Genomic DNA, 11875 nt, shown 5'->3' on the forward strand with positions numbered 1-11875 from the left:
AGTGAACTGTTTACAAATGGAAAGAATACTAGATTAGCCATTTTGCCTTAAGGTAAAGGCCTCCAGACCCCTGCTTGCTCCATATGGACTGTACACATCTTAACGTCGAGAGGGGAAAAGAATCACATGAAAGTTATGGGAAATGAACTGACCCATTTATCTTTATTTGTATAAAACATTAGGCTTTTTCAAATCCATCAGCATCAACTGTATACGTATTAAGTAACTTGTAGAGGAACTGTCACTAGTATGTATTTTTTATGTGATTTGTTTGTAAAGTGACCTTCAAGATCAACTTCTTCACACAGTCTATTATGCCCCATGTTGACACTCTTGAATGTCCACATCAACTCTGACACAAGTAAAACACCTGGCTGGTTCTAGAAAAACTAAATGTGTAATCCAAGCACATTTAATCATTAATTGGGAAATATATAATGAATTTTATTATGATTTTTGTAAGACTGATATTAAATATGCATAGATAGGAATGAGAAACAGAACAATATACAAATAGGATCTCTTATCTCAGTTATTTACAGTCTTTTAAAAACATAGCAAATAAGTGATTAAAAGTTACTTTTTGCTTTCATAATTAATCTGTTGACCAAATATAGAACATTCTTTGCCTCGTATTGCAGTCAACCTGAACATGACCAACAACGTCCTTGCTGGATTATGAATAACAGTTTTGACTGTTGCAGGCTATCACATGATTAACCAGTGATGATTATTTGCTCTTTGGATGCATATGAACACTTAAAAGGAATTAAGGTTTCATTCACAGAGACTCCCCACACAAATATTTGTGAAAAGGGTGGAATTAATCATTTGAAGTACAAGACCTGGATTTATTTTGAGTTTGGATTTTATTTATACAGTAATGGTGTGGAATATTATCCAATAATATATGTATATAAATGATTTTATATAGCATTGTAATTGCTCTTTACACTCTAACTGAATACCTCAAAACTCAGATCCTATATGCAATTATGAGGTAGACATTAATAATGGTCTTTCCACCCTCTGCAAAAAAAATATTGAATACAGCTTAAATTACTCTTAACAATGTAAGAAATATATGATTATCATGAAACTCTGTACATCACAAATAATAAAATAATTATAGAATAGAAATTATAACGATTTGAGTGCATTTGTATATTTACAAAGAAATGTGTTTTTTTCCATTTCTCCATTCGTTGCACTTTTGTAAAGTTTTCGACTATACAAATATTTACAGCTCAAAAAAATAATGAACAGCAGTGCATTCAAAGCTAATGTGCATTTAAATAGTATCTCGTTTGCGAGTCTTTTGTCAGGCGATTCATCAAGGGAAAAAAAACAAAGATCTTGCTGACTACTACATGTCTTTAGCTGCAGTCAGTCAGTTGTGGAAGTGCATTTCGTAAAAGATGCAGACTTTGAGCAAAAGTTCGTCTCAATGTTTGAACGTGGTTCTTTTTAAAAAGAGGTTCCCCAAACCAGTCAGTCACTTTCAATCGAGGCACAATGTGGTTTGTGTCCGTTATGCAGGAGTGTGTCAAAGGGGCCACAGACAGTGTGTTGCCCACCGCCTTGCGTTGTGGGCGCCAGCCATCATGGAGGAAGCTGGCCTCGGGTAGATAGAGGCATCTCTTGCCGGCCTGATGCTGCTACCCCACAGTCAGAGACCATTGTGTTAGATCAGGGGTCTTCAACGTTTTTCAGGACAAGGACCCCCCTTGGCTGAGAGAGAGATGAAGCAGGGACCCCCATTATATATTGTATAAAATATTGTTTTTTTCATAGATTTCATAGATAGTTTCATAGACTTGTTTGACAGCACTGTCATCAGTGTATGTTGGATTCATGTTAATGTCGATTTTCAGACATTTAACCAATTAAACTGTCAATACTAAGTAAACTTGACCTTTCACGCTGTACTTGGTCCGCTCTTTTTTTTCCCCCTCTACACCAAACCTACAACAACCGAAAATAGCCGATCTACAAGTGCACAACGCCTCGCAGCACGAGGCGTTGTGTGCTTGTAGATCTGCTGTTTTTGGCTAAAGTTCTCCTCAGAATAGGATGCTTGAAGATGATTGAAGTGGTTCATGTAAAAATCACACTAAGATTTGGCGGACCCCCTGTAGTAACTCTGAGGACCCCCTTGGGGTCCCGGACCCCCTGTTGAAGACCCCTGTGTTAGACTACATTCACCTAGGCATTGCAGGGCCTATTGATAACGCATCAGGAGAGCATAATTACTCTCCAGCTGGACACTAGACAATTACAGCCTGGATACACTAGGCCTGCCTGGCTGCCCAAATGAGTCCCCTCCAGTGGTGTAAAGTAACTAAGTACATGTACTCAAGTACTGTACTCAAGTACAATTTTGAGGTATTTTTACTTTAATGGAGTATTTCCAATTTTCAATACTTTTACTTCTGCTCCACTACATCTCAGAGGCAAGTATTGTACTTTTACTCCACTACAAGTATTTGAAAACTTTTGTTTACTAGTTGCTCTGAAGATTTTGATTAGAAAACATACCACTTTAGCCTTATATTTACTTCGGCTTTTTGAAAATAGCCGATCTACAAGCTCAGATCTGCTATTTTCAAAAGATGTTTAGCCTATACATATCAAACTTGTGAAATGAGACATTCTACATAATGAGTATTTTTACTTTTGGTACTTTAAGTACATTTTGATGCCAATACTTTTGTACTTTTACTCAAGTACATTTTAAATACCGGACTTCTACTTGTAACAGATTACTTCTACATTGTGGTATTGATACTTTTACTTAAGTAAAAAATGTCAGTTCTTTTTTCCAACACTGGTCCCCTCATATGATCACATGATGGGAGAGCTGCTGCAGCAACAGGCCACCCAATGTCCTCTGGCTTCAGCACCAGCAGGTGCGTCATGGAACTATCGTTGGCCACTCAAAAAGGCTGCCCATCTCTTTCTCTTCTTAGAAATCAGCCATTGAAAATAGGATATTATGGTGCGTCACGCACACACACATGCACGAAGAAGACTATGCCCATTTCCCGTGCCACACACGGACACGTATTGCTGTGGTGGGCCTAAAAAACACAAACAAAAGCCTATTTGTTGATTAATAACGTTTTTGCATGGTTGGAAATGTGGGCGTCATACTACAAGACACTGGGTGTAAAATGATTGTGATTGTTGACTGTTTCGATTAATTTAATACACATGGACCCCAATGGTAACAATCCATAGTGCTTTCTTGGGTTTAATCCTTTTAGCAGACCTTGTATAGAACTGTAGGCTACTTTCTGTGCTTTTTTTGCGAACTGTTAATAAAGTATTCAATCAATCAATCAATCAATCGAATTGGATTGAGTCTAAATTGACAGAATAAATACAGCAAATAATGCCTCTGTATCCCTTTTGAATAAAGAATAGGCGTTGAGCATTTTACACCATGTGTGTGAGGAAACGCACGTTTTGCCAAACTTTATATCTTCGACCATCATGGACCAACTGACTTTGATGTTAAAGGTTTTTTAGGCCTATATACTTTCACGCCTCACACATAAAGCCCAACATCATCATGGCCGCTACCTGCAGCCACACTGCTCCACCACCATGTCCTCGTACTGCTTGTACACCACGTTGTTGCCCGAGTCGATGTAGAGGATGCTGATGGGACTCAGCTTGGTGGGCACGCAGCAGCTGGGCGGCGTGCTGTTGGGGTCCATGGAGTTCATGAGCGTCTGTATGATGGCGTGGTTGGTGGGCTCCAGGTGCGACCTCAGCGGGAAGTCGCACACGCCCTCGCAGTGGTACGCCTCGTAATCCAGCGGAGCGATGATCCAGTCGTCCCATCCGAGCTCCTTGAAGTTAACGTGCAGGGCCTTTTTGCTGCACCTCGACTTGGACTTCTTGCCGTGTCTCTTGCCGTGCTTGTTCACCCCCAGCGCGGTCCTCCGTCTGCGCCGGGCTTTAAACTGAAGGCCCCGCTCCTCCTCCTCGAACCTCGATCCGGAGGAGCTGCCGCGTGACTTGATCTTCTCTTTAAACCGAAGGCCCCGCTCCTCCTCCTCCTCCTCCTCGAACCTCCCTGCAGAAGAAGAGGAGCTGCTGCGCGACTTGATCTTCTCCTTTATCTCGTTGAACAGGTTCTCCCTCTTCTTCGACCTGGTGTAGGCCACCAGGATGGCCTTCTCCTGCTGGGACCGCCCGGTTCGGTCGAAGCCCAGCAGTTTCGGGTCGATCTCCGTCTCTGATTTACCGAGCGTGACCCTGAGCTGGAAACAGAGCTGGCTCCCTTGCATGGCGGAGCGATGCTGGTGGTGGTTTCTGAACATTTCCCACACGTCCAGAACCTCCCACCCGGGTTTTCTGGAATCCAGCGGATCCAGGGATCTGGAATCCAGTAGTCTTTCGGACCGACACGAGAATAATTGAATGTTATAGAGACCTGTTGTCGGGGACGTCTGGAAACCCCCGGGCACTTTCCTAAATATCCTTAATTCCGTTCCGACCAGCTCCTCTTTGTCTGAAAGGGTTGAGACATCAAACAGATACTTTTGTCTTCGCGAAGGAGAGTGCAAAAGATCGTCTGCAAGATAAAAAGAAATAATTGCAGTCAGATTCACTTAGGGTGTACAGTGTTCAGAAAGGAGGGGTGTGTGTGTGTGGGGGGGGGGGGGGGGTGCATTCTCACAGAGAGGCCAGACCCGGCTGGCCTTCTTTCTTGTTTTTCATTCAATGCCCACTCAGAACCTGAGCTGAGCCAAACTACGGCTGACACGTCGTCAAATTGGATAAAAAGAACTCATGGCCAACATCATGCTTGATATTATTTTGGAAAAGGGAGTTATTTCTTTATTTATTTTGGTAAAGCGCTGCTATTAGCTACAGCCTTATTCTTCTATCTAAATCGCATTCGCAACATGCGTTTAGTGGGCCAGTCAGGCCCACTGTCATTTGTCCTTAAACTATTTTGATAAATCTCGCAATTATAACTTTATTATCAGTCAGACCAACATGGGAAAGAAAGGAGCTTGCAACCTGTTTCCTTTATAACATTACGGGCTAAATACGGATGAATGATGATGATTAAGTGAAGTTAACGAGCCTGCTTTTACCCTCTGAAATGTATTGGTCATCGCGAATGTCACTTTATAGGTTATTTCGTAGTGTGGGCTAATGAGCCAGACAATTGATTACAAATAAATATCACATTTCGTGTTCTATAGGGAGCTAAGGGCTTGTGGACATGTTCACACTTTTTGGCATGAACTGAGGTAGGCCTATATACTCGAAATAATCGAGGGCATTTTTTTCATTAATATTCTGACAACAATTATAATTACAACAATTGTAATAACATTCTGTAATACATGATTATATCTAAACGATAAACCATTTTCCAGCCAACGTCAAACGACTTCAATGAAGAGAAAAAAAAATTGTTCCCTCATTTTTACTTGATGACAGATTAATTACTAATTTCCACCTCTTTTGCAGATGGGGGACCAAAACTTTCCGTTCTTATAATGAAGCAGCAGTCAAATCACAATAACAGAAATATGAATAGTTTCTGCGTCGAGTTCATTATTTAAAAGTGTTTTTTTTTTTTTTTTTGCTGTACGAGTTGTGAAGCAGAAAAACAAGGGGCCTAGTGATGTGATGTGGCGGCCCGGGGTGCTGCTGCCAGTCCCAGACACAACGAACCAAAGGCGACATACTGTACACTCAACTGAACAATACACAATTAATGCATTATTCCCTGATGGAGACCCAGGCCAGGAGGCCTGCAGACAGTGGTGGGAAAAAGTACTCACGTTTTGTAGGCTACTTAAGTAAAAGTAGCAATACCACAATGTATTACAAGTAAAAGTACCAGTATTCAAAAGGTGCTGGCATTATTGTATTGGCTTCAAAATATACTTAAGTAGGCCTACTAGGTAGAAAGTACTCATTATGCAGAATGTCCCATTTCACAAGTTTTCAAATGTATAAAATGTATAAAAATCCTTTGAAGATAGCATCCCAGCTTGTAGATCGGCTATTTTCAAATGGCCGAAATGTATAGGGCTGAAGTGGCTACTGTGTGTTTTGTAATAATAATAAAAATCTACAAAGTAACTAGTAACTAAAGTTTTCGAATAATTGTAGTGGAGTAAAATGTACAATATTTGCCTCTGAGATGTAGTGGAGTAGAAGTAAAAGTATTGAAAATTGGAAATACTCCAGTAAATTAATGCATTATTCCCTGATGCAGACCCAGGGCCAGGAGGCCTGCACATATTTCAACAAGGCGACGCAACGTGCTTATAGCAGTGGTTTCATGTCAAGGACCCCCAAAATGATATGTATTTGGCCGCGGACCCCCATCTCAAAAACATTTCGTGCCAGGGATTTTTCAAAAATATCATAGCGAGGCACCGAGTGCTGCGCTATGAGCTTGTATATATATCTGCTGTGTTTTAATATGGCCAAAGTATAGAATATGGTTAAAGTGGTTCAAATGATTGTGACACTATATTTTTGCTGGGGACCTCCTGGTACCCCTCCCAAGGACCCCTGGGGGTCCCCGGACTCCACTTTGAGAACCAATGGCTTATAGGATAAATGCAGGAAATATTACTTAAATGGAAAAAGGGCGCTATAGTGTTTAGTTTCAGATTGTTATTTTAATATATTATAAATAGCATGGGTTGACCAAAAAATGTGTCAGATTTTCCAAATAGTGCTATTCCATGCCTTAAAAGCAAGCTAAACATAAATTAATGTCCCTATGGCTTTATATATACACTGAACACGTGCTGCTCTCGTTGAGTTCCATCATTTCCTTTGGCTACATGTCGATTTGGTTTATAATGTGACTTATTATCTAGTGATTAATGTTGATAAGGGTGCACATTAGTTCACCAAAATGGTGTTTAAAAAACATTTGATATGCCTGTACTTAAAAACGCCAAGTGATATAATTTGTAAAGTTATTCCAAATCCATATTTGAATGTGGTCGCCAGTTTTCCCCCTCTGTGAACCCTGCGGAGTTAAATAGTAAAGGCAGATTGAAACCTTCTGTTTGTTTCCGTATAACTTTGCACGTATGGTCTGCATTAGGCTTTTTATAAGGCCTCAAACAAATCGAATACAAGGTCACCAAATAATTAACGGTTCTGAATTCCCATCTTCCTCATTAAAATACTTCCCCGTTTATGTTTCATCTCATCTCGCCAAAGAACACATTTTCGGACGAGAAAGTGCTCGGGAAAGATTATAGGCTTTTAAAACTATTGGAAGTTTTACTGTTTAGCAATAAAAAAAAAAGAGAAAAAAAGAAGAAGATGCAAAGCTTGAACAATTTCTATTAAAAGTTTTTGACATTTTCATTATGGGCAGATTGATATGTGAAGCAGGTCTATTTTTATTAATTGTAACGGTAATCCTGGCTTTAATTGCTGGCAATGTGCCAGACACTTTTGCATTGTCAAGACCCTTGTCGGTGGGTGTATGCGAAAGAATTGCAAAACATGTTTTCACTGTCATCTATGCCTCTGTTTAATAACTTGGAGAGAGAGAGAGAGGGGGAGAGAGAGAGAGAGAGAGAGAGAGAGAGAGAGAGAGAGAGAGAGAGAGAGTTCTCCTGCATGCTTCCGAGTCCAGCGAGCACCATCTGCGTTTTAATGAGTTACCTCAAGTGCCAAAAGTAATTTTCAGAATCGCGTTGTTCTTTTGTGATCTTGCGACTGACCCCAGGCAACGCCCTGGTTTAAAAAAACTAATTTCATTTTACCTATACAGACTAACAGACAGACTGGATTGGCAGAGATACTTTCTGGGGTGGATGCGTTAAAAGAAGTGTCTAAAAGAAATGATGCGCAAAATACGCATGGCCTCTCACTTCACGCATGGAATATTGTCCCCAAGGTATTCCTTTCCTTACTTCATTGGTTCTCAAAGTGGGGTCCGGGGACCCCCAGGGGTCCTTGGGGGGGGGGGGGGGTAAATGAGTTAATGTTGCATTTATTTCAGTTTAACCACTTGAGCCCCGATATACATTGGCTATTTGAAAATAGCCGATCTAAGTTCACAACAGGTCTCTTTGCAACACATTGTAAGCTTGTAGATCTGCTATTTTCCCCCAAAAGTCTTGCAAAATTTTAAATATTTGGAATATTTTTGAAACACTTTGACACAAATCTTATATGGGGGATCTCTGGCAAAACAATATTTTCAGATGCGGGTCCGTGGCCAAATACATATCAATTTGGGGGTCCTTGACATGAAAAACAGTTTGAGAACCACTGCTTTACTTATTTTAAGAGGAGAATAACCTTAGCTGCATGTTTATTCTGCAGGTTAATGCAATTCAGCACTCGGGGGGCTTAAAGTGGAACCCCAACAGAAACCAACCACCACTGGGCTGAGAGAACGGAAGAAAAATAATTTTCCGCAATTAAAGTGTTGGTCTCATGGGGAGGTGGGCTGTAAAACACTAACCACTTCACAGCGAAGGAAGCGCTCTTTCAGCTTTCTTTTTTCCCCTCGTCGTTTTTTTGGTGATGTGCCATTGGCTGAGCTGGGTCATTATGGGAGAATAGACAGTGTTTGATATGTTATGACATGAACACTCAATTAGATCAGCGAGTTCAAATACTCCAATCAGTGGTTCGATGCTAAGCAACCCTCAGAGGGTCCAGCGAGGGGTCAGAGACCCAGTGACACATCAAATCAAAATCACAGGCGAAAGTGCAGGCGTTTTCATCAAATCAGTTCACAGCCCCGTCTCTCTGCAGGCTGCAGTCCGGGGTTGCAAAGATGGGATGGAATGCAAAACAAAAGATATAGTTTGTATTTCTTCTTCCAAAGATTATCTTGGCCTGTGTCCTCGCTTTGTTCAATCTGATTGTGTTTTATCAGGGTTGTGTTGGTCTAGTTCAGTGGTTCTCAAACCTTTTTAATGTCAATGACCCCCAAATTGATATGTATTTGGCCACGGACCCCCATCTGAAAATATATTGTGCCATGGACCCCCCCATACAAGATTTGTGTTAAAATGTTTTTAAAAAGTTCTTTGGAAAATAGCAGATCTACAAGCTCACAAAGCGTTGCAAAGCGACGTGTTGTGAACTTGTATATCGGCTATTTTCAAATTTTCAAATAGCCAATGCATATCGGGCTCAAGTGGTTAAACTGAATTGAATGCAAAATTAACTCATTTTGCTGGGAACCCCAGGTACTCCCCCAAGGACCCCTGGGGGTACCCGGACCCCACTTTGAGAACCAATGGTCTAGTTGTCTACTCAACTCACTTGGTTATACAGTTAACTGACTCAAACACCTGCCTCTCACACTAGTCTTGGCCCATCTTCCTTTATCACTCCAGTTGGCTATACTTCAATCCTGAGCACTTTTAAATGTAAAGAGCGACAATTCAAGGATGCCATAGCCTACGTGTTTTTACGTTTGTTAGTTTTCATTTGGCAATAAATGCAAGTGTTTTAATATTCACATTTCTATTTCCATTCAAATTGAGATTAGGAATAGTCTTTTTTGTTTTCTTTTTTTGACCAGGGACCATGGATGGAGAACGTTTTATTTTCATTTAAAGAACACATCAATTAGTGTTTTATTGTCGTGTTACCTGGAGGTCATAATTTAAGAGTAATGTAACTTAATACTCAGCTAAAGTAAACTGGTGTGCTTCAACGTTTAAAATGTGTCCCATGTGTTCAAACAGACCAGCTATTATGACGAAAAAACGAACAGCATTTTAAATAACCTTAAGTTTAGGCCTACAGCTTATTTTGTAGCATAGTCGGAGAAGCGTTGTATTGTTTATTGGCTCCTTGTTGGTCTCTTTTTGTGTTTTTTCTTTTAATTTAAAGTAAACTAAACATTTTAACTTAAACAATTGTTTGTTTGTTTCTACTTTTCTTCAACGTGCAATATGGACCCGTCGGACAATAGGGGATGATTTAATATATAGGGCTAACAACTATTCAGTTATTTCCTATATACATGTAGGCCTACTCCTTTACAAGTTACAAATTACTTGTATGAATGATCTTATAAAACGAGGCATTCAGACTACTTAAATTAGGGGGAAACAGCCTCAAATGTAAAATCGACATAAAACAATTTAGCTCAGGGGTCTTCAACAGGGGGTCCGGGACCCCTAGGGGGTCCTCAGAACTACTATAGGGGGTCCGCCAAATATTTGTGTGATTTTTTTTTTTTAGATTAACCACTTCCTATTCTGAGGAGAACATTAGCCAAAAATAGCAGATCTACAAGCTCGCAACGCCTGCCGCCGCATGCAAAGGTTGTGAGCTTGTAGATCTGCTATTTTTGGCAAAGAAGTTTGGTGGGAAGGAGCAAATAAAAAAAGTATTGAAGGTTTAAGTGGTTGAACAAAAAAACGGAATTTACACAACACTGATGACAGTGCTGTCAAACAAGTATTAATATGAAGCTATCTATGAAATATATGAAAAAGTTTAATCTGCAACACAACATTATACAATTGGTAGTGGGGGGGGTCCCTGCATAATCTCTCTCTCAGCTGAGGGGTCCTTGCTTGGTCTGATAAACGTTGAAGACCCCTGATTCAGCTGATATTGTGCAGAGTTAGTAGCCTTATTAGTTCAAACCAACCTGTTCCTCTGTCCACAAAACTCGTAATGGTGTTGGCAGATTTAGAGGAGCGAAAAAAACTGGCATTTAGTCCGAGTTTCTCTGCAGCCGAGTATGTCCTGTATATGGAAAGCATATAATCGTGCGGCACAATAATAGCGTCCTTTAGGTCTTCTCGGTGATGGTGGCTCACAACTGGAGAAGATGATGAAGAGAAGATCTCTTTTAGAAATTTGCTTGACCTTTGTCCGTCATGATGATGAGGGATCCTGGTTCCCTTGTTTCTCCTCAATGGCACAGAGGGAGAGATGATAGCAGCTGTCTGGAAACATGGTATATTCCAAAGAAAAATGAGGAGTATATATAGCGTTATTGCTCTGAATGCGTCCATGGTTAGGATGAAGTCCCCAAAGATGTTTATGAACTGAATAAGAAAAAGAGGTTGCGCATCAACAATGGGTTTTCTCAGTGGAGTGCTAGACCCAAAATCCAGTATAGGCTACATGTAAAAAAGTAGGAATTGAAAAATCCCCAAAAAGGTAGCACATCCAAAATTTCAAATCAATGTTTATGAACTCTTTCCACAATGAATGAAGCCGATCTGGAGCGCTTATCCTCGCCGGGTCAGAGAGAAGAAGTCTGAACGTGAAGCTCAGAAGCTGCACTTTTGCGTTCCCGTCTCACCAGAAAAGTGCGTTCTATTCGCGCTCTTCACTTCACACAAGAGCTGGAGACCGTTGAATCAACAGAAACACGCCCCCACTCGCATGCAGACAGTGGTGGAAAAAGTACTCACATTTTGTACTTAAGTAAAAGTAGCAATATACCACAATGTAAGAAATACTCTATTACAAGTATTCAAAATGCACTTGAGTAAATGTACAAAAGTATTGGCTTCAAAATATACTTAAGTAGGCTACTAAAAGTAGAAAGTATCTTGTTATGCAGAGTGTCCCATTTCACAAATGTAAAAAATCCTTAAAAAAATAAAAAATAAATAGCAGATCTACAAGCTTACAATTGTGAGTGGCTATGTGATCGGCTATTTTCAAATGGCCGAAATGTATAGGGCTGAAGTGGTTAATATATTTTTTGTATTAATAATAAAAATGCACAAAGTAACTATTGTAACTTAAGTCTTCAAATTATTGCAGTGGAGTAAAAAGTACAATATTTGCCTCTGAGATGTATTGAAGTAGAAGTAAAAGTATTAAAAATTGGAAATACTCCAGTAAAGTAAAAAAAAAAAAAAAAAAT

At 40.1% G+C, this 11875-nt stretch overlaps 1 protein-coding gene across 2 annotated transcripts; it reads right to left on the reverse strand.

Annotated features, from left to right (window-relative positions):
• Positions 1–200: 200 nt before the first annotated feature.
• gdf6a (growth differentiation factor 6a) lies at positions 201–11167 on the reverse strand. 2 transcript variants are annotated; one of them, XM_080426786.1, is made up of 3 exons: positions 10640–11167; positions 3586–4585; positions 201–1731 (listed from the first exon to the last, which is right to left on the reverse strand). In XM_080426786.1, exons 1-3 carry the CDS (start codon positions 11007–11009, stop codon positions 1710–1712), a joined length of 1392 nt encoding a protein of 463 aa, XP_080282912.1. In that variant the 5' UTR covers positions 11010–11167; the 3' UTR covers positions 201–1709. The 2 variants fall into 2 exon arrangements, with proteins under 2 accessions (XP_080282912.1, XP_080282913.1); XM_080426787.1 differs by having other exon boundaries at positions 201–4585.
• Positions 11168–11875: the final 708 nt, after the last annotated feature.

The sequence above is a fragment of the Gymnoscopelus braueri genome, assembly GCF_963280865.1.
Source record: "Gymnoscopelus braueri genome assembly, chromosome: 4".
NCBI classification, from domain to species: domain Eukaryota; kingdom Metazoa; phylum Chordata; class Actinopteri; order Myctophiformes; family Myctophidae; genus Gymnoscopelus; species Gymnoscopelus braueri.

What these genes read in the sequence shown, in the direction of transcription:
- gdf6a (XM_080426786.1), bottom strand. Translation starts at nt 11,009, where the DNA reads ATGGACGCATTCAGAGCAATAACGCTATATATACTCCTCATTTTTCTT. An exon ending in TTTTGTGGACAGAGGAACAG is followed by an intron (nt 4,586 to 10,639) that starts GTTGGTTTGAAC and finishes TTTATCTTGCAG; the next exon opens with ACGATCTTTTGCACTCTCCT. An exon ending in GTGGAGCAGTGTGGCTGCAG is followed by an intron (nt 1,732 to 3,585) that starts GTAGCGGCCATG and finishes TCTCTCTCTCAG; the next exon opens with CCAAGGGGGGTCCTTGTCCT.